General features: G+C 38.9%; 1 protein-coding gene across 7 annotated transcripts in view; it reads left to right on the forward strand.

The window, feature by feature from the left end:
• The window catches only part of CSGALNACT2 (chondroitin sulfate N-acetylgalactosaminyltransferase 2), a 45,837-nt gene that overhangs the window by 12,595 nt on the left and 10,586 nt on the right, over nt 1-22,656 (forward strand). For 2 of the 7 annotated variants that reach the window (XR_006700851.3, XM_074001493.1), the window contains exons 2-7: nt 4,073-4,996; nt 7,821-8,037; nt 9,905-10,006; nt 11,611-11,771; nt 13,269-13,447; nt 16,388-16,482. Coding sequence is in view for 4 of the 7 variants with exons in the window: in XM_074001493.1 (XP_073857594.1) it covers nt 11,626-11,771; nt 13,269-13,447; nt 16,388-16,482 (420 nt within the window). In the remaining 3 variants the exon portion in view is untranslated. Of the gene's footprint in view, nt 1-4,072; nt 4,997-7,820; nt 8,038-9,904; nt 10,007-11,610; nt 11,772-13,268; nt 13,448-16,387; nt 16,483-22,656 lie in introns of those variants that run through there. The other 5 variants (XM_005565039.5, XR_010577938.2, XR_012417629.1 and 2 more) reach the window with 5 other exon arrangements.

A 22,656-nucleotide genomic window follows, 5' to 3' on the forward strand; every position in this document is an offset into this window, starting at 1 on the left:
ATTATCACAGAGCTTATCAATGCTCTGTTTAAATTTTTCATTCTTTTTTCTTTCTGTTTTTGCATAGTTTCTGTTGCTACATCTTTAGTTTACTAATATTTTCTTCTAAAATATCTAATCTGCCATTAATCCCATTCAGTGTATTTTTCATCTCAGACACTGAAATTTTCATCTCTTGAAGTTTAACTTGGATCTCTTTTATGTCATTCATACCTCTACTTAAATTTTTGAACATAAACATCATTTTAAAAATACAGTTATGATAGCTGTTTTGGTGTGCTTTTTCTGCAGACTCCCACATCTGTCAGTTCTAATCATTGGTCAGTTTTAATCATCAATTTTTCTCATTATGGATCATATTTTTTTATGCCTGGTAATTTTTGTTGAGATGCCAGATACTGTGAATTTTATTTTGTTGAGTACTGGATATTTCTATATTCTTATAAATATTCTTAAGGCTTATTGTGCTATTACTTGGAAATAATGTGATCCTTTCAAGTCTTGCTTTTAAGATGTATTGGCAGGATTAGTGTCATGTTTAGTCTGGAGCTAATTATTTCCCACTACTGAGACAAGACTTTTTTGAGTGCTAGTCTACCCAGTGCCCTGGGAATTTTGAGGTTTTCCAGTCTGTCTGGTGGGAACATGCACTAATCCTGGCCCTGTATGAATGCTGGGTTCTGTGTCCTCTAATTTTGTGTGTGGTCCTTTTCTTAGCCCGTTAGTTGCCTCATAAGCCTTCACTGATCAGTGCGCTGCCAAATACCCATGGGATATCCTATTCAGATTTCTGGAGTTCTCTCTCTCTGCAGCTGTATCCACTCTGGTACTATTTGCTTTAATCCTACATACCTTGGTCTCCTCAGACTGTGAGCTGCATCCCATCAACTCAGGGAATCTGCTGGGCTCTGCTTAGGTTCCCCTCCTTGTGTGGCTCAGAAACTAAAGCAGTAAGCTGGCAACCATTTGTTTCTTGTTTCTCTGGGGATCACTGTCCTTTGTTACCTGATGTTAAATATTTTGAAAATCATTGTTTCATATTTTGGGTTTTTTGGCAGAAAGGGTTGGTTTTTTTTTGGTTGTTTCAAGACAACCAAAGAGAGCAAATCTGAGAGTAAATCTGGCCCATTACTTCATCTTGGTTGTAAGAGGAAGTCAGTTTTTTAGTCAGTTTTAGAGAGTTAGAATTGAGGGCTTGTAAGGTTTCTTTCAATCCTGAGATCTTTGGTTTCATGTTACATACCTTTAACAGCTTATTTTCCCATCTTCATGTTATCCTTTTCTCTCCTCAAAACACTTAACTATCTGCATTTGTGCTTAGAAGGCTTGTTGGGATTAACTCTGGGCTGTGAATGAACCGTATTCATGATACAAACACATTTCATAGAATGATGACAATCAAGATGTAACAACAGAAAAATGTTTCCTGTAATATTCTTAACATAATTTATATGATAGAACAGTTATAATGTAATCTTCTAGATTATGGCCATAGAGTTCCTTTCAGGAACTAGGCAAATAAAATTTTAATTGAAATCTTTCATTTTTAATAACCACAGAATTATGCAACTAACATTTACATTCTGAAGTAATTACAGTATCCTTTCTTTCATTTTATCAGAAAATATTCAACTGTAATATTAAGTAGGATATCTCAAAACCTGTATTTCCCTTAAAGGGAAGAGGAAGAAAGATGACCTTAGCTTTAACACTGCCACTGATATTTTCAATTATATTTTATTGAAAAGTAAACCTTCAGTAGTGACCCATTGTCTGAGTTATAGCTCATTGTCTAAAATACATTGTGTATATAAAGAAGACATATGAGGTACCATATTAATAAAAGATAGTGGTAGTTCTGTTCCAGTTTCACTTCAGTTTTGAGTATAGTATGCTTAAGTATGTGTATCTTTATTAAAGTATGTATATCTTTATTTTACAAGATTATGTCTCCACATTTTCAGTTCTTTTTCCTAATAAATGGACTAGTAATAATAGTTTAAAAAGCTACTGCTAGGTTTTGAAACTCAAGTGTTTTTTTATGCTAGGGATTATGGTTTTGAGGTATGGTTAAGTCCTGGAAATAATATTAGTTTCGTATTCTTATTTTTTAATTAGATAGTATTTCTTAAAGCCAACTATTTTTTTCTGTTTTTCTCTATGTCACTCAAACAAGATTTATAATCAGTAAGAGAGATACTGTCATAGTAAAAGACTCCCTTGGCTGGGCGCGGTGGCTCATGCCTGTAATCCCAGCACTTTGGGAGGCCGAGGCGGGCGGATCACAAGGTCAGCAGATCGAGACCACGGTGAAACCCCGTCTCTACTAAAAATACAAAAATTAGTCGGGCGTGGTGGCGGGCACCTGTAGTCCCAGCTATTCGGGAGGCTGAGGCAGGAGAATGGCATGAACCCGGGAGGCGGAGCTTGCAGTGAGCCGAGATCGCGCCACTGCATTCCAGCCTGGACAACAGAGCCAGACTCCGTCTCAAAAAAAAAAAAAAAAAAAAAAAAGACTCCCTTGTAGTGAACTAAATTTTCCAAGATACTTGGTTATCATTTGGTTTACTAAAATAATAAATGACTAAGGAGAGTTAAGACCATTATTTGTGGTATATTGGCCATAAGAAGTTTTCATCTGTCCTATGTTTTATACAGACATGTTACCAAAAAACAAAAACAAAAACAAACGCACTGCAGCATTTGCCACAGAAAGCATCCAGGTTTTTTACTCATTAAAAAAGTGGCTAGGACTGATAATCTGTAGTGATCTTCCAGGTTTTGCTGCAGTGAGAAAACCATTACTGTTAAAAGCCTGCTGTCATATCACATTATCCTTCTCAACAAGCACTTTGTTACGATGGAAGTTCTCTTTGCAGTGAAGGCCTCCTTGCCTCCCTTGTCCTAAGTTAAACCTCTATTTCTAGAGTTAAGAATCATTAAAGACATGGAGGAGTTTGCACAACTGGTTGTGGCATGAACGATGGCATGTAATTTTATAAATGTATAAATGGTTTTTGAATTTTTTTCTCTGCTGATAAGGATGATTAAATTCTTCATGTTTTTTCTTTGTATAGACTCCAAACCTTTCTAGACTTGTAGGAAATCTGTTGATGCATAATACAGTGGAAAGAATTGTGTAATCTAATGTGCAAATAATCTACTGGAGGACATTGGATATAAAAATGTTTTCTTAATGTGTTTTTCAGATGTCTGTGAGCTTATGAAATTGTTCTTTCCTCCACTTAATTTTAAGGCTTCTAGACTGGCTGAGCTGAGCAGTAGAAATTAATGAGGTAGAATGCTTGAGTTGAATAAACTGGAAGAAAATATCTCTCTCCAGTAAACCATTATTACTATAACAGAAACAATTTCTATAAACTCAGTTCCCAAATGGACATAAGCTTTAGTTGGGAAATGGTGCGGTAATTGAAATACTATGTTAATAAAGAATTATAGGCAATATAATTTTCAAAAAATTAGAGAACAGTAGAATATATGTAATATAGACTATGCTGAACGTAATTTTAATGTTTCTTTGACTCAAGTTATAGCCGTGTAGACATACTAGTTAAAAGTATTATACATAATTTATTGTTTTGTAAGGTATTTTTAAAAATTCTCCCAGGCCAGGCTTAGTGGCTCACACCTGTAATCCCAGGGCTGTGGGAGGCCAAGACAGGCAGATCACCTGAGGTCAGGACCAGTCTGGCTAACATGGTGAAACCTCGTCTCTACTAAAAATACAAAAATTAGCTGGGTGTGGTGGGCAGGTGCCTGTAGTACCAGCTACTCGGGAAGCTGAGATGGAAGGATCACTTGCACCCAGGAGCCAGAGGTTGCAGTCAGCCAAGATCGTGCCACTGCGCTTCAGCCTGGGTGACAGAGTGAGACTCCGTCTCAAAAAAAAAAAAAAATTCTCCCAGTATTTACTGAATATGCTAAATTATATTAGTACCTCTCATAGTTCTCTGCATGTAGTAGTCACGTAGCTAAGTTCACTGAAGCCACAAACAAATTTGATATCCTTAAGGGAACAAAATTCTGATTGATTCTGATCTGTGTCTTTCAGAAAAATCACTACCAATATAATGGATTTTATATGTCAGATTGCTTTATTCTGGATATCATGGTAACAATACAGAAAGTATACATAACTTCCCATTTCTGCAAGTAGTCATGACGGCTGAAGAAAGAAAAACTTAAAGCTACGGCAGAATTATTTGGGTACCTTTTATGGAAATTCTGATTTTGTTTTTAATTTTTGATAACTTTTTACTGAAGGTATGAACACACAAAGAGCTTATTTTGATAGGCAAATACACATTAATAAGAATGCCTAGAAGAGGACTGATTCTTCACACCCGGACCCACTGGTTGCTGTTGGGCCTCGCTTTGCTCTGCAGTTTGGTATTATTTATGTACCTCCTGGAATGTGCCCCCCAGACTGATGGAAATGCATCTCTTCCTGGTGTTGTTGGGGAAAATTATGGTAAAGAGTATTATCAAGCCCTCCTACAGGAACAAGAAGAACATTATCAGACCAGGGCAACCAGTCTGAAACGCCAAATTGCTCAACTAAAACAAGAGTTACAAGAAATGAGTGAAAAGATGAGGTCATTGCAAGAAAGAAAGAATGTAGGGGCTAATGGCATAGGCTATCAGAGCAACAAAGAGCAAGCACCTAGTGATCTTTTAGAGTTTCTTCATTCCCAAATTGACAAAGCTGAAGTTAGCATAGGGGCCAAACTACCCAGTGAGTATGGGGTCATTCCCTTTGAAAGTTTTACCTTAATGAAAGTATTTCAATTGGAAATGGGTCTCACTCGCCATCCTGAAGAAAAACCAGTTAGAAAAGACAAACGAGATGAATTGGTGGAAGTTATTGAAGCTGGCTTGGAGGTCATTAATAATCCTGATGAAGATGATGAACAAGAAGATGAGGAGGGTCCACTTGGAGAGAAACTGATATTTAATGAAAATGACTTCATAGAAGGTAATGTGAAAAATACGTTGGTCAATATTATATTAGTAAGACAAATGCTAGTATTGTATGCTGGTAACATAAGTCAGTCATTGTCCACAGTATTAAAACACTTAAAGTTTTCGCACTTCATTCCACCAAGAATTTTAAGTGGCCTTCTGGAAAAAGGTATAATGAGATCATAATAAAATTGGAGAATAAGGACTAGGGAAATAGAATAAAACAGCTCTTGTTGCATGTGTATGATTTATATTACTTATCTGATCTCGGTGTTTTTTATGTTTTTAAAAATGTGTAAACTAAGACTCAAAACTTGAAAACCGTTTGATAAAGAAAATATTAGTAGACTCTTAGCTATTTTTCGTATTGGAGGAAGGAGAAGTGTCTGTCTGAACAAGGGGTCATACATAGTTTAAAAAGCATATTTGGCATTTGGAAAAGTAAGGAAATAATCTGTTTTCCTCATACATATTTCAGAAAGGGTATGGGATTTTTATGTGTCAAGATGGGATATGACTCAGAGGTTGAAGAACACTGCTATAAAATTTAAGATACTTATTGATTGATATTAACAGTAATAATTCTATATCCCTACCCATCTCCTTTACACCTTTACACTCACTGCTAGACATTTAATTGCTGACTTAAACCATTTTGAAAATAAATGTTTCTTGAAAGTTCTCTTTGCTTGATTCTATAAACTGTGTATCACAGTGGTCCCCAGCCTTTTTGGCAACAGGGACTGGTTTCATTGGTGACAATTTTTCCATGGGATGGTGAGGATGGTTTTGGGATGAAACTGTTCCACTTCAGATCATCTGGCATTAGTTAGATTCTCATAAAGAGCGTGCAGTGTAGATTCCTTGCATGCGCAGTTCACAACAGAATTTGCGCTCCTTTGAGAATCCAGTGCAGCCCCTGATCTGACAGGAGGCGGAGCTCAGGCGGTAATGCTTGCCAGGCTCCCATCACTCACCTCTTGCTGTGCCGCCTAGTTCCCATCAGGCCACGGACCAGTAGCGGTCTGTGGCCTGGGGGTTAGGGACCCCTGGCATAGCACATGTAGACTTTTTGACTCCAAATCGTCATGGCCATCACTTGCTGCACAGTAGCATTATTATAATACACCGAGGCCTTTGGAGGCCATCAGGGAGGGCATTATGTTTTGCAGTGGCATTGCAGCTGCCTTTCCTTGTGGCCTCCTCTTTTTTCTGCTGTCACTTCCTGCCATTTTTGATGGATTATTTTTCTCAAAACTCTTCTGATTTTTCTGCAAGCTCAGCTTTTTGTCTTCTCACTGTATGTTTGTAGCTTATGGCAGAATTGGAAGCTGCGGAGGAAATAACTAAGTAACATGTGTAAAATGTCCTCACATCAGCTCTAACTAAAAAGAAAGGGAGCTTTGCCAGTTTTATATTCTGCAGCTCCTGCTTTTGTCTTATAACTCTCCTTGGATTCTGATACTTCAGGATTTTTCTCTACATGGAACATATTCTGTTCCTCACCTTTCCTCTACTGTGCCACTGTCTGCCCACTGCAGGGAGAGTAATTACTAATAATTAGTAATGACAGCTAATTCCTATCCCTCTTCTAGACTTTAGCTCAGATATCACTCTTCTGAGAAGTCATCTGCAACCTCAAGTCTAAGACAGCAGTACTTCTGTGTGCTCTTGTCACCTGTACATTCATACTGCTTGTCACAGTATGTGGCATTGCCCATTTCCTGGCTTATGCTTCCTACTAAACTGTAAGCCTCAGGAGGGTTGGGACCAAGTCTAATTTATTCACCTTTTTATACCCAGATATTGACTGAGTGACTCACACATCTGTAAGTCTAACCTTCTGTCTTCTGAGTGCCACACTTAAAAATCAGATTGCGACTGGGCACGGTGGCTCACACCTGTAATTCCAGCACTTTGGGAGGCCAAGGCGGGCAGATTATGAGGTCAAGAGACGGAGACCATCCTGGCCAACATGGTGAAACCCCGTCTCTACTAAAAATACAAAAATTAGCTAGGCCACGTGGTGGCGCATGCCTGTAGTCCCAGCTACTCAGGAGGCTGAGGCAGAAGAATTGCTTGAACCTGGCAGGTGGAGGTTGCAGTGAGCCAAGATTGCACCACTGCACTCCAGCCTGGTGACAGAGTGAGACTCCATCTAAAAAAACAAAACAATCAGATTGCCTTGTAGATACTCATGCTTTTCTCTCAAAGGCATCTCAAATCACTGTGTTTATGTCTGTACCAATTTTTCTTTGTCTGACTTCACTCTAGTCAGTGATTTTATATGTGTGTATGTATGCACACATATATATACAGATATATATATCACATAGCACACTATTGTTATGATTTGTCTATTTTTCTGTCTCCTTCACTAGACTGGCCCTATCCTCAAAATTGAGACCACATGGCACTCTTTATATCACATAACTGACATGAAGGCACTAGATTTCTTTTAGTTGACCTAAACCAATAGAAATTTTGACTCTTGGGTCTAGATTTTAATATTGCTAGAAGTAATGTCTTTATTTTTCATGGTTACCATATTGATAGGCTCTAGTATTTTTAAAAAGTCATATGTAAAAAGGAATAATTGTCATTCGTAGTATATTTTATAGATTGAATAAAATAACAGTGAACTTTTTTTTTTAACCTTTCCTTTTCTTTTAAGGGAGTAATTGTTACTGATTGTGCAGTGGGGATAAATATTTTCACAAATAGGTAAAAATCCTGCGGGTCTGGTTTAATACCCTTGATGTTTAAGTGAGTAAAATCTGTCTTCCCATTGAATTTGTAAACTTTGACATGGAGATGTCTTTGTTCCTAACCTTTAGGTTATTATCGCACTGAGAGAGATAAGGGCACGCAGTATGAACTCTTTTTTAAGAAAGCAGACCTTATGGAATATAGACATGTGACCCTCTTCCGCCCTTTTGGACCTCTTATGAAAGTGAAGAGTGAGATGATTGACATCACTAGATCAATTATTAATATCATTGTGCCACTTGCTGAAAGAACTGAAGCATTTGTACAGTTCATGCAGAACTTCAGGTAACTGTCAGGGCTTAACGATTCAGCTACATTCTCCTAAAAAAAAAATCACATTTTGGCCGGGCGCGGTGGCTCAAGCCTGTAATCCCAGCACTTTGGGAGGCCGAGACGGGCGGATCACAAGGTCAGGAGATCGAGACCATCCTGGCTAACACGGTGAAACCCCGTCTCTACTAAAAAATACAAAAACTAGCCGGGCGAGGTGGCGGGCGCCTGTAGTCCCAGCTACTCGGGAGGCTGAGGCAGGAGAATGGCGTGAACCCGGGAGGCGGAGCTTGCAGTGAGCTGAGATCCAGCCACTGCACTCCAGTCTGGGCGACAAAGCGAGACTCTGTCTCAACAACAACAACAACAAAAATCACATTTTACTCAGATTTCCTTAATTTATCTTCACTGATTATAATTACTTAGAATAATTTTATAGGCTTTAGGGGAACTTTATTTTTTTATATTCTCTCTTTTTTTAAAGCATGTGTAGTGTATTGTGTTATAGACAATTTGAACTATGAAATAAATTGAGTGACACCTATTAGAAACTAAATTTGATGGCCTTGATAATTGTGAATTCATTTTAAGACAAGTTGAATTTTTAAAAAATCAACTTTACTAAGGTATAATTTACATGCAGTAAAATCCACATATTTTAAGGATATGGGTATCATGACTCTTTTTTTTTTGTTTTTGAGACAAGGTCTCACTCTGTCACCCAGGCTAGGATGCAGTGGAGTGAGCACAGTTCACTGCAGCCTCAACCTCCTGGGCTCAAGTGATCCTCTGCCTCAGCCTCCCAAGTAGCTGGGACCACAGGTGCATGCCATCTTTTTTATTCTGTACAACTTTGTAGAGAAGGGGTCTTGCCATGTTGTCCAGGCTGGGATTTAATGTCTTTTGACAAATGTATACACTCGCGAACCACCACTCCAATCAAGACATAGAATACTGGTGTCTCACAAGAAAATCCCCATGAGAATGATTTCAGTTTTTTAACTGAAATACATTTAGAAATACAAACATTAAACTAAAAGTTGGAGAAAGTTATTTCATCTTGCAAAGCAGAGAATTTGTAAAGGTTTTTTTATGTTATCAAATTTGGATATTTTAAAATGCTGAAGGGTTAAATAATTATCTGCACATGAAAACTATTTGTGGAAAATGCTGCTTTTTGATTTAACAGTTTCCATGTTTTTAATACTTTAATATTTTTAATGTTTTAGATACTTTGATATACTAGTTTTAATGCTTTGTGATCCTAGTCTTTATTCTCATATTGAAATTGTTGGATTTAAAAGGTTAATTAAAACTGTTCTACAACTGAATGTCTGGCAGTCATACTTCCAAGTGAGATTTACTGTTCCAAATAGCTCACTTGAGATCTGATTTCCTAAAGCATTTTTTTTATTGCCTGTCTTAGAATTACTTTCAAAGGCCACATTATTATTTACAGTAAGTAATCTCAGTCATGGCAAATATTATTCTTTAATGATAGTTATAAATTTTGGAATTAGCCAGTCTGAAGGCAAAATGACTCTTAATCCAAAAGGTCAGTATTTATTTATTTGGTTTTGAACCAATTGAGTTTATTTCCTTGAACAGCTTGTGATTTGCTTCTGAAAGCAATCCAAAAGCAAAAGTTCAAAAAATGTTTTGAAATATGGCAACAATGTCAGACTGCTTCCATGGGCCTCCAAGGGGTGCACCCATTCAGGCATAGATCTTGTGCCTTCCATAATTCATCAGTATTGCCACTTTTATGTTTACTATTGTGTCAGTAATGCCTCATTTTCATGTTAAAGCTTCATGTGGTTGCTTTCTGAATAAATAGTGCCTCATGTTTTCCTGAATAAACTTTATTTTTCACTTCTGTTAGGGATGTTTGTATTCATCAAGACAAGAAGATTCATCTCACAGTGGTATATTTTGGCAAAGAAGGACTGTCTAAAGTCAAGTCCATCCTAGAATCTGTCACAAGGTTGGTGAACCACATCCACAGCAAAGTCCTTGATATATAACATTGCTAAAAGAGAATTTCAGATATGTAATGAGTTAATAATTTTTAGTAACTATTATTTAAAAGTTGGCTGAGCATGTGGGTGGTTGTGGTGATGATAAGTTCCTCATTTCACATGCAACCCTACATGACTCAACTTCCCTTCCCTGCTTACAGGCAGCTTGGCATGATCAGGATGCTCTCTCTGGCCCATTCACCTTCTGTGTATTTGCTGGTGCTTTCCCTTTGTTTAAATCTAATTCCTTCACTTTGACATAATCATCTTCTGAACTTGTCTCTTTTTTTGTCACCTTTCTTTCCTTCCATTTCCTCAGGCTCCTTCTCCCCCTGCTAACAGTGCCAAGGTCTCCCATATCCTTAAGAAACTCCCACTCAACTCTGAAGTGCCCAGCCGCTACCATTACGTTTCTGTTCTTTCACAGCTCAACATCACAAGACAGTAGTTCATAACTAAGCAAGTCATACAGTACCTGGCACATAGTAGATGCTCAGAGGTTTGAATGGATGAATTAGTAATCCCTTAGTACTTAATTATTCTTTAGCTTCTCAGTCTTTTTCTTTCTAAATCATGGGCCCAAAGATACGACTTAACTGCCAAATTCTTTTCTGTTATTCTTTTTCATTGCTTTTTTACCTTTGACAACCTAACCAGTATTTCCATCTTAAAATGTTCTTCTTATGTTTGTAAAATGTAACTATTTTGTAAATGTAAGTATATGTAATGTAAACTATTAGGTTGATTATCATCTCTAACCGGTTACACCAGCTCTATATCCTTTACTTGCTTCTTTACCTTTCTGCCAGTTGTGGCCATTTGCCAAGAGCCCAGATTTGATCAGCTGTTCTTCTCAAATCATTCAACTAACATTCATTGAGTCCTACCTACTGTGTTCCAGGTACACTGCTTGGGAGTCTGGCGTAGTTGGAAGAAGAGTGGGCATATATGGGTGAATCTGAGTCCCTGACCTGCAGGGATTCTCAGAGCCTTGATATATATAGACACTACTCACTGTCTTCCCCTTCCATACACCAGCTCCTCCTCCTGATGGCCCTCTATCAGTTCAGAGTAAAACCATTTTCACCATCCCCTGGGCATGACTTCTGAGAGCCACAGTCTTTTACTTATTCTTTGCCTCCAGTTACCTCTAATCAGTTAGTTCCTACTTACTTCACAAGACCTCTTCTCTGTCTCTTCCTTGCTACTGCCACCACCCTAACCCTGGTTCCCCATTCCTCCATTTCTTCCCTTCCTCTCCCTCCTTAGTGTTTTTAGATCACCTACTAAGTGCCACGAGCTCACACTGGTAATACTGAAGTATTGTCAAGACACTTCCGTGGCAAATGGTGTAAACCTACCTTGAGCTTACTTAAGGAAAATAGGAGCAGTATTGAAGAATCTTGCATACCTCCCAGAAATAAAGGGATTGTTACAACCAAATTTGGGGAAGAAAATCAAAACAACTCTGGTTTCTCAGGGATTTGAACCAGAGACTTGAATACCATCAAAATTCTCTTGTCTCCTTGTCTGTTTTTCTCTGCATGTTGACTTCATTCTCCTGTTGCAGATTGGCTTCTTCCACATGGTGAGGGATATGACTGTTGGCGGCTCTGGGCTCACATCTTCTCAGCTTTGCCATCAGAGAGGAAAGAGCTTTCTCCCAGCTCCAGTTGAGAAAATCCCAGGGAAGGACATTTTGCCCACTCTTGAGCCAGTCACTATGGCCAGGTGGGATGGGGGTATTGGGACTGGCGCAGCTTAAGCCTGGTCCCCACCCCTAGGAAATTACTGTGGTTGGGGTGGGCAGAGAGTGAGGGGTATTCTGTGATCAGTGCCTCCACTTGATGCTGAGTATGTGGGGTGGCAGTGGGCAGTTTTCACCCAACAGAGGAGAGATTTATAATCCTTAAGATGGGGGAAAGAGTCTTAGGCACTCAGAGCACTTGGAGTCCATTCCATGCACTATTTGAGCCTTTTTTCCATCTCTCCATTACCCATTCTGTACTGTTGTAAGCATAATCCTCCTAAAATGTTACTTTTTTGATTAGGCTGCAGTAAGTGGTTCTCCAACTTCAGTGCCAGAGTTACCAGGAGGACTTGTGAAAATGTAGAAGCTTGGCTCCAGCCCTAGCATCTGATTCAGTGGGTCTGGGTGTAGTCTGAGAGTTTGCTTCTCTAACACGTTGCCACGGGAAGCTGATGCTGTGGGTTTGGGGGCCTCACTGTGAGAACCACTGCCCTAGCAGAAAAGCCCTGCTGATTCTCTTACCTTTAGGATACTGACCGATTTCTTTAACCTTGCATGGGAGGTACTCTTCTGTCTGACTCTTCTCTCATTGTTCCCATTTTAAGATTCCTTTGACCCTTATCTCACTGTTCCCATTTTAGGGTCCTTTTGTACCAATCTGATTTGTCTGATCCCTTTTCTCTAAAATGCTTTCTACATTCTTACCTCTTTGCCTTTGGGAATAATTCTCTTGAATGACCTTTACGCTCACCACTGAATTCAACATTTTAACCAAGGCATAACTCACGTTCCACTTCTAACATCTTATCTAACTACTCCAGACATGAGCGATGTATTTTTTAGAACTGCTGTTCATTCATTCATTCAGCAACTATTTATTGAACTCCTACTCTATCAGGGGACACTGTCCGTAGTAACGAACAAAACAAAATCCCTGCTCCCACAGAGTGGAAGAGACACTGGAACAAACATGTCTGACAATATAAAGGAAAACAGCTGAGGAAGAGGATGGAGATGAAGGACTGGGAGGTCGGAGCTGCTTCTCAAGTAGTATTAGGGAGGATCCCTCTGATAAGGGGACATGTGTGCAAAGACCCAACAGATGCAGGAGGAGAGTGATCTTTGTGTGTGTTATCCAATTAGAATGCATTATTTATTAACAGACATTACAGCTCTTTTTCCATTTGTGTATTTTTCATCTCCCCAGAAGGTGTTTAAGATTCCAAAGGGCAGTGGCCACTTTAACACTTTTGGAGCCTCATACCACCAAAATGTGCCTCAAATGTGGGCATTTGGTGAATATCTCTCCCTGATGATAATCATACACATGAAGCTGGGATTTTCTTTCCCTGTGTGAATGTAGAACCAATATAATCAAATATTTGAAGTGTAAAACATATTTTGTAAGCTGTGTTGAAGGAAGAAAATTGGTAACTTTAAGTGGGACTTATCATTTGTTGTGTGTGCTTTCCTCATAGTGAGTCTAATTTTCACAATTACACCTTGGTCTCATTGAATGAAGAATTTAATCGTGGACGAGGACTAAATGTGGGTGCCCGAGCTTGGGACAAGGGAGAGGTCTTGATGTTTTTCTGTGATGTTGATATCTATTTCTCAGCCGAATTCCTTAACAGCTGCCGGTTAAATGCTGAGCCAGGTGCGTAAAATGTTGGTAGATGAGCTGACTATAGAATTTAGAACAGTGTCGGCATGTCCTATAGTTTGAATCAAGTGATTTTGAGGGAGAAGTTTCAGTTAAACCCCAGTATTTTTTTTAAGTTATATTAGGCATAATGTAACTGGAATACTAAATAGGAAATTGAAAATTTGACCCTTTGAAATTCATATCCTTTGTTCTCTTGGGTCCAACTTCCAGTGACTACATTTGAAGTCAAATAAAGAAATGCAGAGGAACAGGATATCTACAAATTGATGAGGCAGGAGCAATGCAGGTCGAAAAAGAGCTAAGCAGATGGTATGGAGATGTGTGTGAGTCTGAAGCACTCAGCTTTGGGCATATAGTGTCCACACATGCAAACATACCCCCATGCATGTGTGCACACACACTCACATGGAATTCTAGATGCAGATAGTGCTTGGTCTCCAAACTGCATTTTGAGGTGTTTTACTATATTTTGCTTTAAGTTGTAGATATTTTTTGAAAATTAATGAGATAGCTGGGTGCAGTGGCTCTTGCCTGTAATCCCAGCACTTCGGGAGGCTGAGGCGGGTGGATCATGAGGTCAAGAGATTGAGACCATCCTGACCAACATGGTGAAACCCCGTCTCTACTAAAAATACAAAAATTAGCTAGGCATGGTGGCACACGCCTGTAGTCCCAGCTACTCAGGAGGTTGAGCAGAAGAATTGCTTGAACCTAGGAGGCAGAGGTTGCAGTAAGCCAAGATCGCGCCACTGCACTCCAGCCTGGTGACAGAGTGAGACTCCGTCTCAAAAAAAAAAAAAAAAAAAAAAATTAATGAGAAGATGACTTTTTTTAAATCAAATTTTAAATGCTTTTTAGTTCATTTTAAAAAATTAAAAGTATTAAAGAGGCCAGGCGCAGTGGCTCACCGCCTGTAATCCCACCACTTTGGGAGGCTGAGGCGGGTGGATCATGAGGTCAGGAGATCGAGACCATCCTGGCTAACATGGTGAAACCCCGTCTCTACTAAAAATACAAAAAAAGTTAGCCGGGCGTGGTGGTGGGCGCCTGTAGTCCCAGCTACTCAGGAGGCTGAGGCAGGAAAATGGCATGAGCCGAGGGGACGGAGCTTGCAGTGAGCCGAGATCGCACCACTGCACTCCAGCCTGGATGACAGGGCGACACTCCATCTCAAAAAAAAAAAAAAAAAAAGCATTAATCTCAGCAGGATGAGTAAGTTCAGGAAATCTATTATACAAACGTGACTATAGTTAATATATTGTATACTTACAAATTGCTAAGCCAGTAACATTAAAAAAAATGTTCTTACCACCAAAAAAAAACATGTTAATTATGTGAGGTGATGGATATGGTTATTAGCTTGATTTAGTCATTTCACAATATATGAATGTAGCAAAACATCATGTTGTACACCATTTTTATTAGTCAATTAGAAAAACATTGTGGGGCCGCTGCTGAGCACAGTAGCTCACACCTTAATCCCAGCACCTTGGGAGTCTGAGACAGGAGGAGCACTTGTGCGCAGGAGTTCAAGACCAGCCTAGGCAACATAGCGAGACCTCATCTTTAAAAATAAAATTTTTGGCTGGGCACAGTAGCTAAATGCTTTTTAGCTCATTTAAAAGAATTAAAAGTATTAAAGAGGCCAGGTGTGGTGGCTCATGCCTATAAACCCAGCACTTTGGGAGGCCGAGGCAGGCGGATCAACTGAGGTCAGGAGTTCGAGACCAGCCTGGCCAACATGGTGAAACCCCATCTCTGTTAAAAATACACAATTTGCCTGGCGTGGTGGCTTGCTCCTGTAATCCCAGTTACTCTCGAGGCTCAGGCAGAAGAATTGCTTGAACCTGGGAGGCGGAGGTTGCAATGAGCTGAGATCGCCAGCCTGGGCAACAGAGCAAGACTCCGTCCCAAAAAATAAAAATAAAAAATTTTTAAAGAATCTAATAGCAAATTTTTTTTTTGTGGAACTATTCATATGCAAATGATTGCCTTCTTATTAATTAGGTTAGAGAGAGTTTTCAGGAACTCTCTGAACCTAATGAATAAATGAAGGTTAGGTTTATTTTACAGCATGAAATGCAAAATGTGAAAGTTGAAGGAGACATATTTGCTTAGTTTAAAAGAAATATTTTATATCCAGAAATAGATTTGCCTCTGGAAAATTGAGCTCCCCATCCCTAAATGTATTTGAACAACGGTAGAATGAACATCTGCTAGGGATCTTGTAATAAAAAGGTTGCCATGTTACTCCCACACTTCCTGACAATCACTGAACACTTCATGTGATCACATCTGATTGAAGCCAGCCATACTCTACTGAGGGAGATGGGCTAGTTAGCCTTTATGATCCTTTTAGATCAGTCAGTTTGAATGCTGATGACAGGGTCTTCTCCAAGGGCTATTATATCAGGTAATTTTAATCCTTATCTTCCTGACTTTTCCAGATTTTGGTTCAGATTTTTTCTATATTTTAATTATTCTCTGCATGTCTATTCATTGTACAGTATTTTTTGAATTTACTTTTTCTAATGATTCATTTTTGAAGGGTGGATTTAACAGACATTTCTAAGTTTCATAGTGATTATCAGAGGTTAATCTACATTTATTACTACTGATTAGATGAAATAATGAGTAATAAATGACTCAGGTAATGAATACACATCTCCCCAAAGTCAAAAGGAATAAATGTGAAGCACCCTTTAGTTTGTTTTTTCCTCTGTTCTTTTGTAAGGTTGTAGTTAACCTACTGATATGTTACAAAATCATCATATTCATCAAATTAACATGATGTTCTGTAGCCTGAATATTTAAAAATATAGATAAAATCATCTTATAAGAAAGACTTTGATAAAACTTAATAGATATTGCAACAAGGAACAGTTCTTCATAACTTCTTTGTATGTTACAAACCTATATTTTAATTTGTAGGTAAGAAGGTGTTTTACCCTGTGGTGTTCAGTCTTTACAATCCTGCCATTGTTTATGCCAACCAGGAAGTGCCACCACCTGTGGAGCAGCAGCTGGTGAGACTTTCACATTTTCAGTTATGAAAGACTCTAAAGATCTTTTCTAGATGTTTGCTGTGTAAGTAGAAAACAAAGTTTCAGTAAAAAACTGTATTCCCATGAGCCAAGTGTTAAAGAAAAACTGTAGTTATTGTAAACACATTTCCATAGTTTCTCTTTATACCACCAATAAAATGCTTTTCACATTTATTGCTTCAGAATTAAGTGTAAGGGGAGCAGAGTTTAGGTCATAAAGGAAAACCTCATGTCCCAGAATGTGGAAATTGTACAGTCATTTCTGCCAGCTTATTTTTACTAATACTAAAAATTTGATTTTAAAAACCCTACTAACTAGAAATACAAATCTACTCTGCTAAATAAGAGGAAATAGTATACTCTGGTAAATTACTTGGAAAGTCATGGAATATAAATGCCATATATCAAAACTTACAGTTATTGCCAAAGCTAAGCTTATATAAGCTTTTTAAAATGTTTAAATAAACATTATTTTGTAATAATTTAGATTTAGAGAAGTTGCAAAGATAGTACAGAGAGTTCCATACTTCACCCAGTTTCCTCTAATGCTAACATCTTATGTAACCATGGTGCATTTGTCAAAGTGAAGAAATTAATATTGGTAAGTTACTACAAGTACACTACAGATTTATTAGGATTACACCAGTTTTTCTACTAACGTCCTTTTCTGTTTCAGAATCAAGTCCAGAATACCAAATTGCTTTTAGCGTAATCCTTTATTGTTAATACTAAGAAAAAGTAGAAATGATTAAGAAGTCACTTTAAGATGTTTAAAAAAAAAAGAAAAATAACTTCAAGGAAAGCAGTAAAGATAAAGGCAGAAGTTAAAACAAAAATAGATTGAGAAATATAGAAGCTTATGTTTATGTACAAAAAATTTAATCGTAAGGTAGACACATTTTGGGTAAAAAGGAAAACATTGGAAATTAGAAAGTGAAAACATTGAGATAAATCAATTTTATAGGGTAAGTTTTCTAAATTCTAAATAAAATGAAAGATTTGAAAATTTATAAAATATGAACACAGGCTAAGTTCATGTTAGTATTTTATGAATAAAAGAGGTGGAAGTGGGCCGGGCATGGTAGCTCACGCCTATAATCCCAGCACTTTGGGAGGCCAAGGCAGGCAGATCACAAGGTCAGGAGTTCGAGACCAGCCTGGCCAATATGGTGAAACTCTGTCTCTATTAAAAATACAAAAATTAGCCAGGCATGGTGGCACGAGCCTGTAGTCTACCTACTCGGGAGACTGAGGCAAAAGAATCGCTTGAACCTGGGAGGCGGAAGTTGCAGTGAGCCAAGATCACACCACTGCACTCCAGCCTGGGCAACAGAGCGAGACTCCTTCTCAAAAAAACAAAACAAAAGAGGTGGAAGCTCTGAAGAAATTAAGAGCCATTTAAAAAACAGTTATCAAAAAGTTACCCTGTAGGTACATAAATACAATGTTTTAATTTATGAGCTTTTCCAAACTCTCAAAGAGCAGGTAATATTAGCACCATATGATGTACTTAACATATTTTATGAGGCCACCATTATCCTGATATCAACACTTGGCATAGTACACACAGACACACACACACACACACACCCCTCTATCTTATCTCTAGGCCAGTATTATGAATATAAATATAAATAGGTTCAAAATGGCAAACTGAGCACCCACATCTGCCATATCTGACAGTGAATTATTCTAAAGAAAAGAGTACATTAGTACTGGAAAATGAGAGAAGGTGTTAGCAGCCATAAGTTTTGAGAACTTTCTGTAAGATGATAGCAGCATAAGATTTCTGGAGGAGAGAACAGACTAGAACGTGTTCAAGAGAACAGTGAGTGAAGATGGGGCTGCTTTGCATCCTCTGAGCTCATGGCAGACAGAATGGAGGGAGCCTGGAGTAAACATGCTTCTCTAGGTGTGCTGAGTAGCAGGCATCACAGGGATTGACCCTCAGTCTAAAGCAGTGCGTGTGGTCCCTGGGGCTGGAGAGGCTGGTCAGGGTGGCTAGGGAGCCCCTAGACTACAAAAGTGAGCTTCTGTTAGCACATTTCCCCTGAGACCCTGTTCTCCCCTCCTTGACTGTGACTGGAGATAGGCCATTTTAATCTTAGCTAACAGCCGTGGACTTCCGAACAACACTTGAAACAAAAATGAGTAGCAATTAACCAAGACTAACCAAACATTTGAGGAAAAACAATAGTGTGAAAGAGGGACCAAGTGTTAATACACAGAAAAATTAACACATGAGTGTGTGAATACAGACAGAAAGTAATTTTAAAATATATCTTTAGGGAGATTAGAGAAAATGTTAAGTTCATAAAACAGGATTTGTTGCTTTAAAAAATCAGAACTTGGGAATTGTGAAAATATTTTAAAAATCAGTAAATGGTCTGAATAGCAGAATGGTTACAGGTAAGCCAAATTTGTAAACTGGAAGACAAGCCAACTGAACACGTAAAGTTCACGAGACAACATGAGAGAAAAATTGAGACAAGGAGAATCAAGCCAGAAGCTCCCAAATTATCAATAGGAGTTCAGAAAAGAGAGAATATTGAGTGGAGGAAATGGAAGAAAAGTTTCCAGAGCTAAGCAGAAACAAATCTTCTGGTGTTTGGAGAACAACAGTAAAGGAACAATTTTAATAGCTTCCAGAGACACTAAAAATATCTAAACCCAGCTTGTTCACAAAGGAGTAACAATCAGATTGACATTCGCCTTCTTTTTGACAACACTGGTGTTAGAAAACAATAAAGCAATACTATGAAAATCCTGAGGAAAAGTAACTTTGATTCTAGAATTAATACTTGACCTACTATTTTAGGATAAAATAGACATTTTTGAGCTTTCAAGGACTCAGAATTTATTTCTCACAGATCTTTTTAATCAAGTCCAGCAAAATGATAAATGTATACATTGAGAGAGGAGGACTTGAGAATAAATAGTAGTGAACAACAAAAAAATTAAGTCTAAACATTGTTGATGTAATAGTGTAAATAGTTGACATAATAAAAAGGCAATTAATAGCAATTTGGGATTAAGATGTCAGAGGGTTATGTGCATGGTATACTTATGTGTGTATTACCTAACTGTCAGCTGAAAGGGCCTAGAACCAGTGACACCCTAATAGTAACAAGCACACTCAGCTTCCAAATCTTAGTTTCCAATACTGTTCTCCAATCAAAGGAGCCAGAGGTCCACGGAGAAATGGTTGATTCCAGGGCACAGGCAAAAAATATACAAGAAGACCCTGGAGCATCTTACAGCGCCAGAAAGTTAGAAAGCACTCAACAAAAAGACAGAGGGAGTGTGTCAAAGGGGGCAGGAGCCAACAGAAAGAGCTCCCAGTGCCCAAACTGGAACAACCTGAACAATGACCTGGATTATAACCCAAAGCATCAAATAAATAGCCATGAGTCTATACAGATATAAATGAGTAAGTGAATGAGCAGATAAATATTAAATGACTAGACTAGATAAGAAAGAAAAGACAAATCTTCCTTACAGAATTCCAAATAACTTATGTAGATACTCCCTCTTCCAGTAGATGGAACTAGGGGACCCACTTTCAAAGAATATAGTATGGAAAGAAAAAACAAACTTTTCAAAGGAGAAACCCAGCAGACACCTTAACCGAGTGATATTATTCCAAAATAAAAGGTTATACATTAATTGAAAGCAAACAAGAAGAGGTAAATAAAGTCAGCATATAAGTGTGAAGGGAATGTAAAAGCTTGCTAATACTTTTTTTTTTTTGGAGACGGAGTTTCGCTCTTGTTGCCCAGCCTGGAGTGCAGTGGCGCGATCTCAGCTCACTGCAAACTCTGCCTTCGGGTTTCTCCTGCCTCAGCCTCCCAAGTAGCTGGGATTATATTCGCACACCACCACACCCGGCTAATTTTTGTCTTTTTAGTAGAGACGGGGTTTCACCATGTTGGCCAGACTGGTCTCTAACTCCTGACCTTGTGCTCTGCTGGCCTCGGCCTCCCAAAGTGTTGGGATTATAGGCGTGAGCCACCCCACCCGGCCAAAGCATGCTAATATTCTTGCCTGGCTTGGAGGGTTGTAGGAGAAGAATGATTTGAATGCCGATTCATTCTAGGTGTTGCATAGCAACTTCAGTTTAAGCACTTCAAGTTCTAGTTTCACCACATTTAAATAGTCAGCCTTACTAGGAATTAATTAAAACAGCAGTATAATGCTTTTTTTCTGCTGTTAGGTCACTGCTTTTAAAAAGGAAAGCCATGCGAGCAAGGCTGGGGGATGGGAGCTCCTCCATCGCTTCTGTTGGGGATTCAGGCCAGTTCTCTGGGTCAAGTTCTAAACAGATTCATCCCTCCGATCCAGTAATTTCCACTCCCAGCAGTCTCTCGTGGGGAAATAATCAAGCTACATGATAGTAATATGCATAAATTGATAACATTAAAAGCAAGCAAAACTAATAATAAAAGGATAAATTGAATTCTGGTGCATTCTGTGGTGGATATTGCATATCAAGGAAAATGTGAAATGTAAATACAGCAATGTAAATGTAGAGAAAACTGTAAAGCTAAAAAGTGGGAAATAGCTTATCTATATTTTAGGTAACATTTGAATGATGATAATAGCTAATATTTTTATGAACCCTTTACTATGTGGAGGGTACTTGTTCTGTTTTGCCTACACATTAATTCATTTAATCCTCCTAACAACCTCTGAGGTACGTACTATTACTGCCCCCTTTGTCACAGCTGTGCTGCAGTCGAGTGCCTGTCCCAAGTGCACACTGGCCTGGGTAGGCCCAGGAGCCCGGGTGATGTGGCTCCACAGCCTCTACTCCTGTCCACTGCACACACTGCCTCTGTTATATTAATTCATCAAATATTGAGGGTCCCTTTGATGCCAGGCATTATCCACCACTGGCACCCTGACATCTAGACCCTAACAGATATGGCTATTGCTCATGAGGACCTTTATTTATTAGGAGGTGACAGAAAGTAAAATCAGATAATACGTGCCATGTGAATCATTAAAACAGACTGAGTTGCCAAGACTGACTCCGTGGTTTCTGTGACTTGTTTGATCAGAAAGGCATTTCTGAGATGAAGCTGAGCAGAGCTGTCCAAAGAACAGGAAAGAACCAGCTAGGCTATGATTGGGGGATAGTGGTTTCAGGCAGAAAGAACAGCTACTGGGTTTCCTAGGGTATTTGGAGCACAGCCGGTGAGGGTCATATAGCTGGGCCAGGGCATGTAGAGCTTGTTAAGCCTCTGGAAGGTGTTGGGATTTTATGCTAAGTGTGTTGGAAAGCCTTTGCAGGGAGAATGGATTGTGTGTTACTCTGGCTGGCAGCAGCCAGTTTAGGCTTTCACAGTAGACAAGTGAAGATGATTGTGGCTTGAGCGACAGTGTATTACAGTTACGGAGAAAGGTTTGGATATGATTCAGAGATAGGGCTGACAGAGCTTGCTGTTGGATTAGATGTAGGAAATGAGCAAAGGAAAGGAATGGGAGAGGAGAGATCAGGATTCAACTGGAGCCATAGTAGGCATGTGTTGTTTATCAGACATCTAAGGGGAGGTGCCAAGTTGCTAGTTGGCTTCAGGGATCTGGCATTCTGTGAGAGGCCAAGGCTTAGGTATCTAGGTTATGTGTGGATAACTGCATCTCCCACAGGCTTAGGAGGCCAGATAAAACAGTGCAAGAAAATATTAACAATGAGGATTATGGACAATTTGAGTTTCCTTCTACTTTCCTCTGTGAAAATGTGTTGCTTTAAAAATCAAACAAAACCAATGATTCCTTTCTCCAAGTCTGATAATATTTGAAGAATTTTTAGAGAAACTAAGTTACAAAGTTATAGTACTTATAAAATCAGAATTGGCATGATGTAGAGATGTCAAAGTGGGTGTTTTGCTTTTTAATACTTTGTATCACAGTTATATTTTAACAAAGAGATAAGAATATTAGAGACAGGAGTGGTGGCTTACATGTGTAATCCCAGCACTCTGGGAAGCCGAGGCGGGTGGATCACCAGAGGGCAAGAGTTCGATACCAGCCTGGCCAACATAGTGAAACCCCGTCACTACTATAAATACCAAAATTAGCCGGGTGTGGTGGCACACACCTGTAATCCCAGCTGTTTAGCAGACTGAGGCACGGAAATCGCTTGAACCCAGGAGG

Source organism: Macaca fascicularis, chromosome 9 (genome assembly GCF_037993035.2).
Source record: "Macaca fascicularis isolate 582-1 chromosome 9, T2T-MFA8v1.1".
In the NCBI taxonomy this organism is placed as follows: domain Eukaryota; kingdom Metazoa; phylum Chordata; class Mammalia; order Primates; family Cercopithecidae; genus Macaca; species Macaca fascicularis.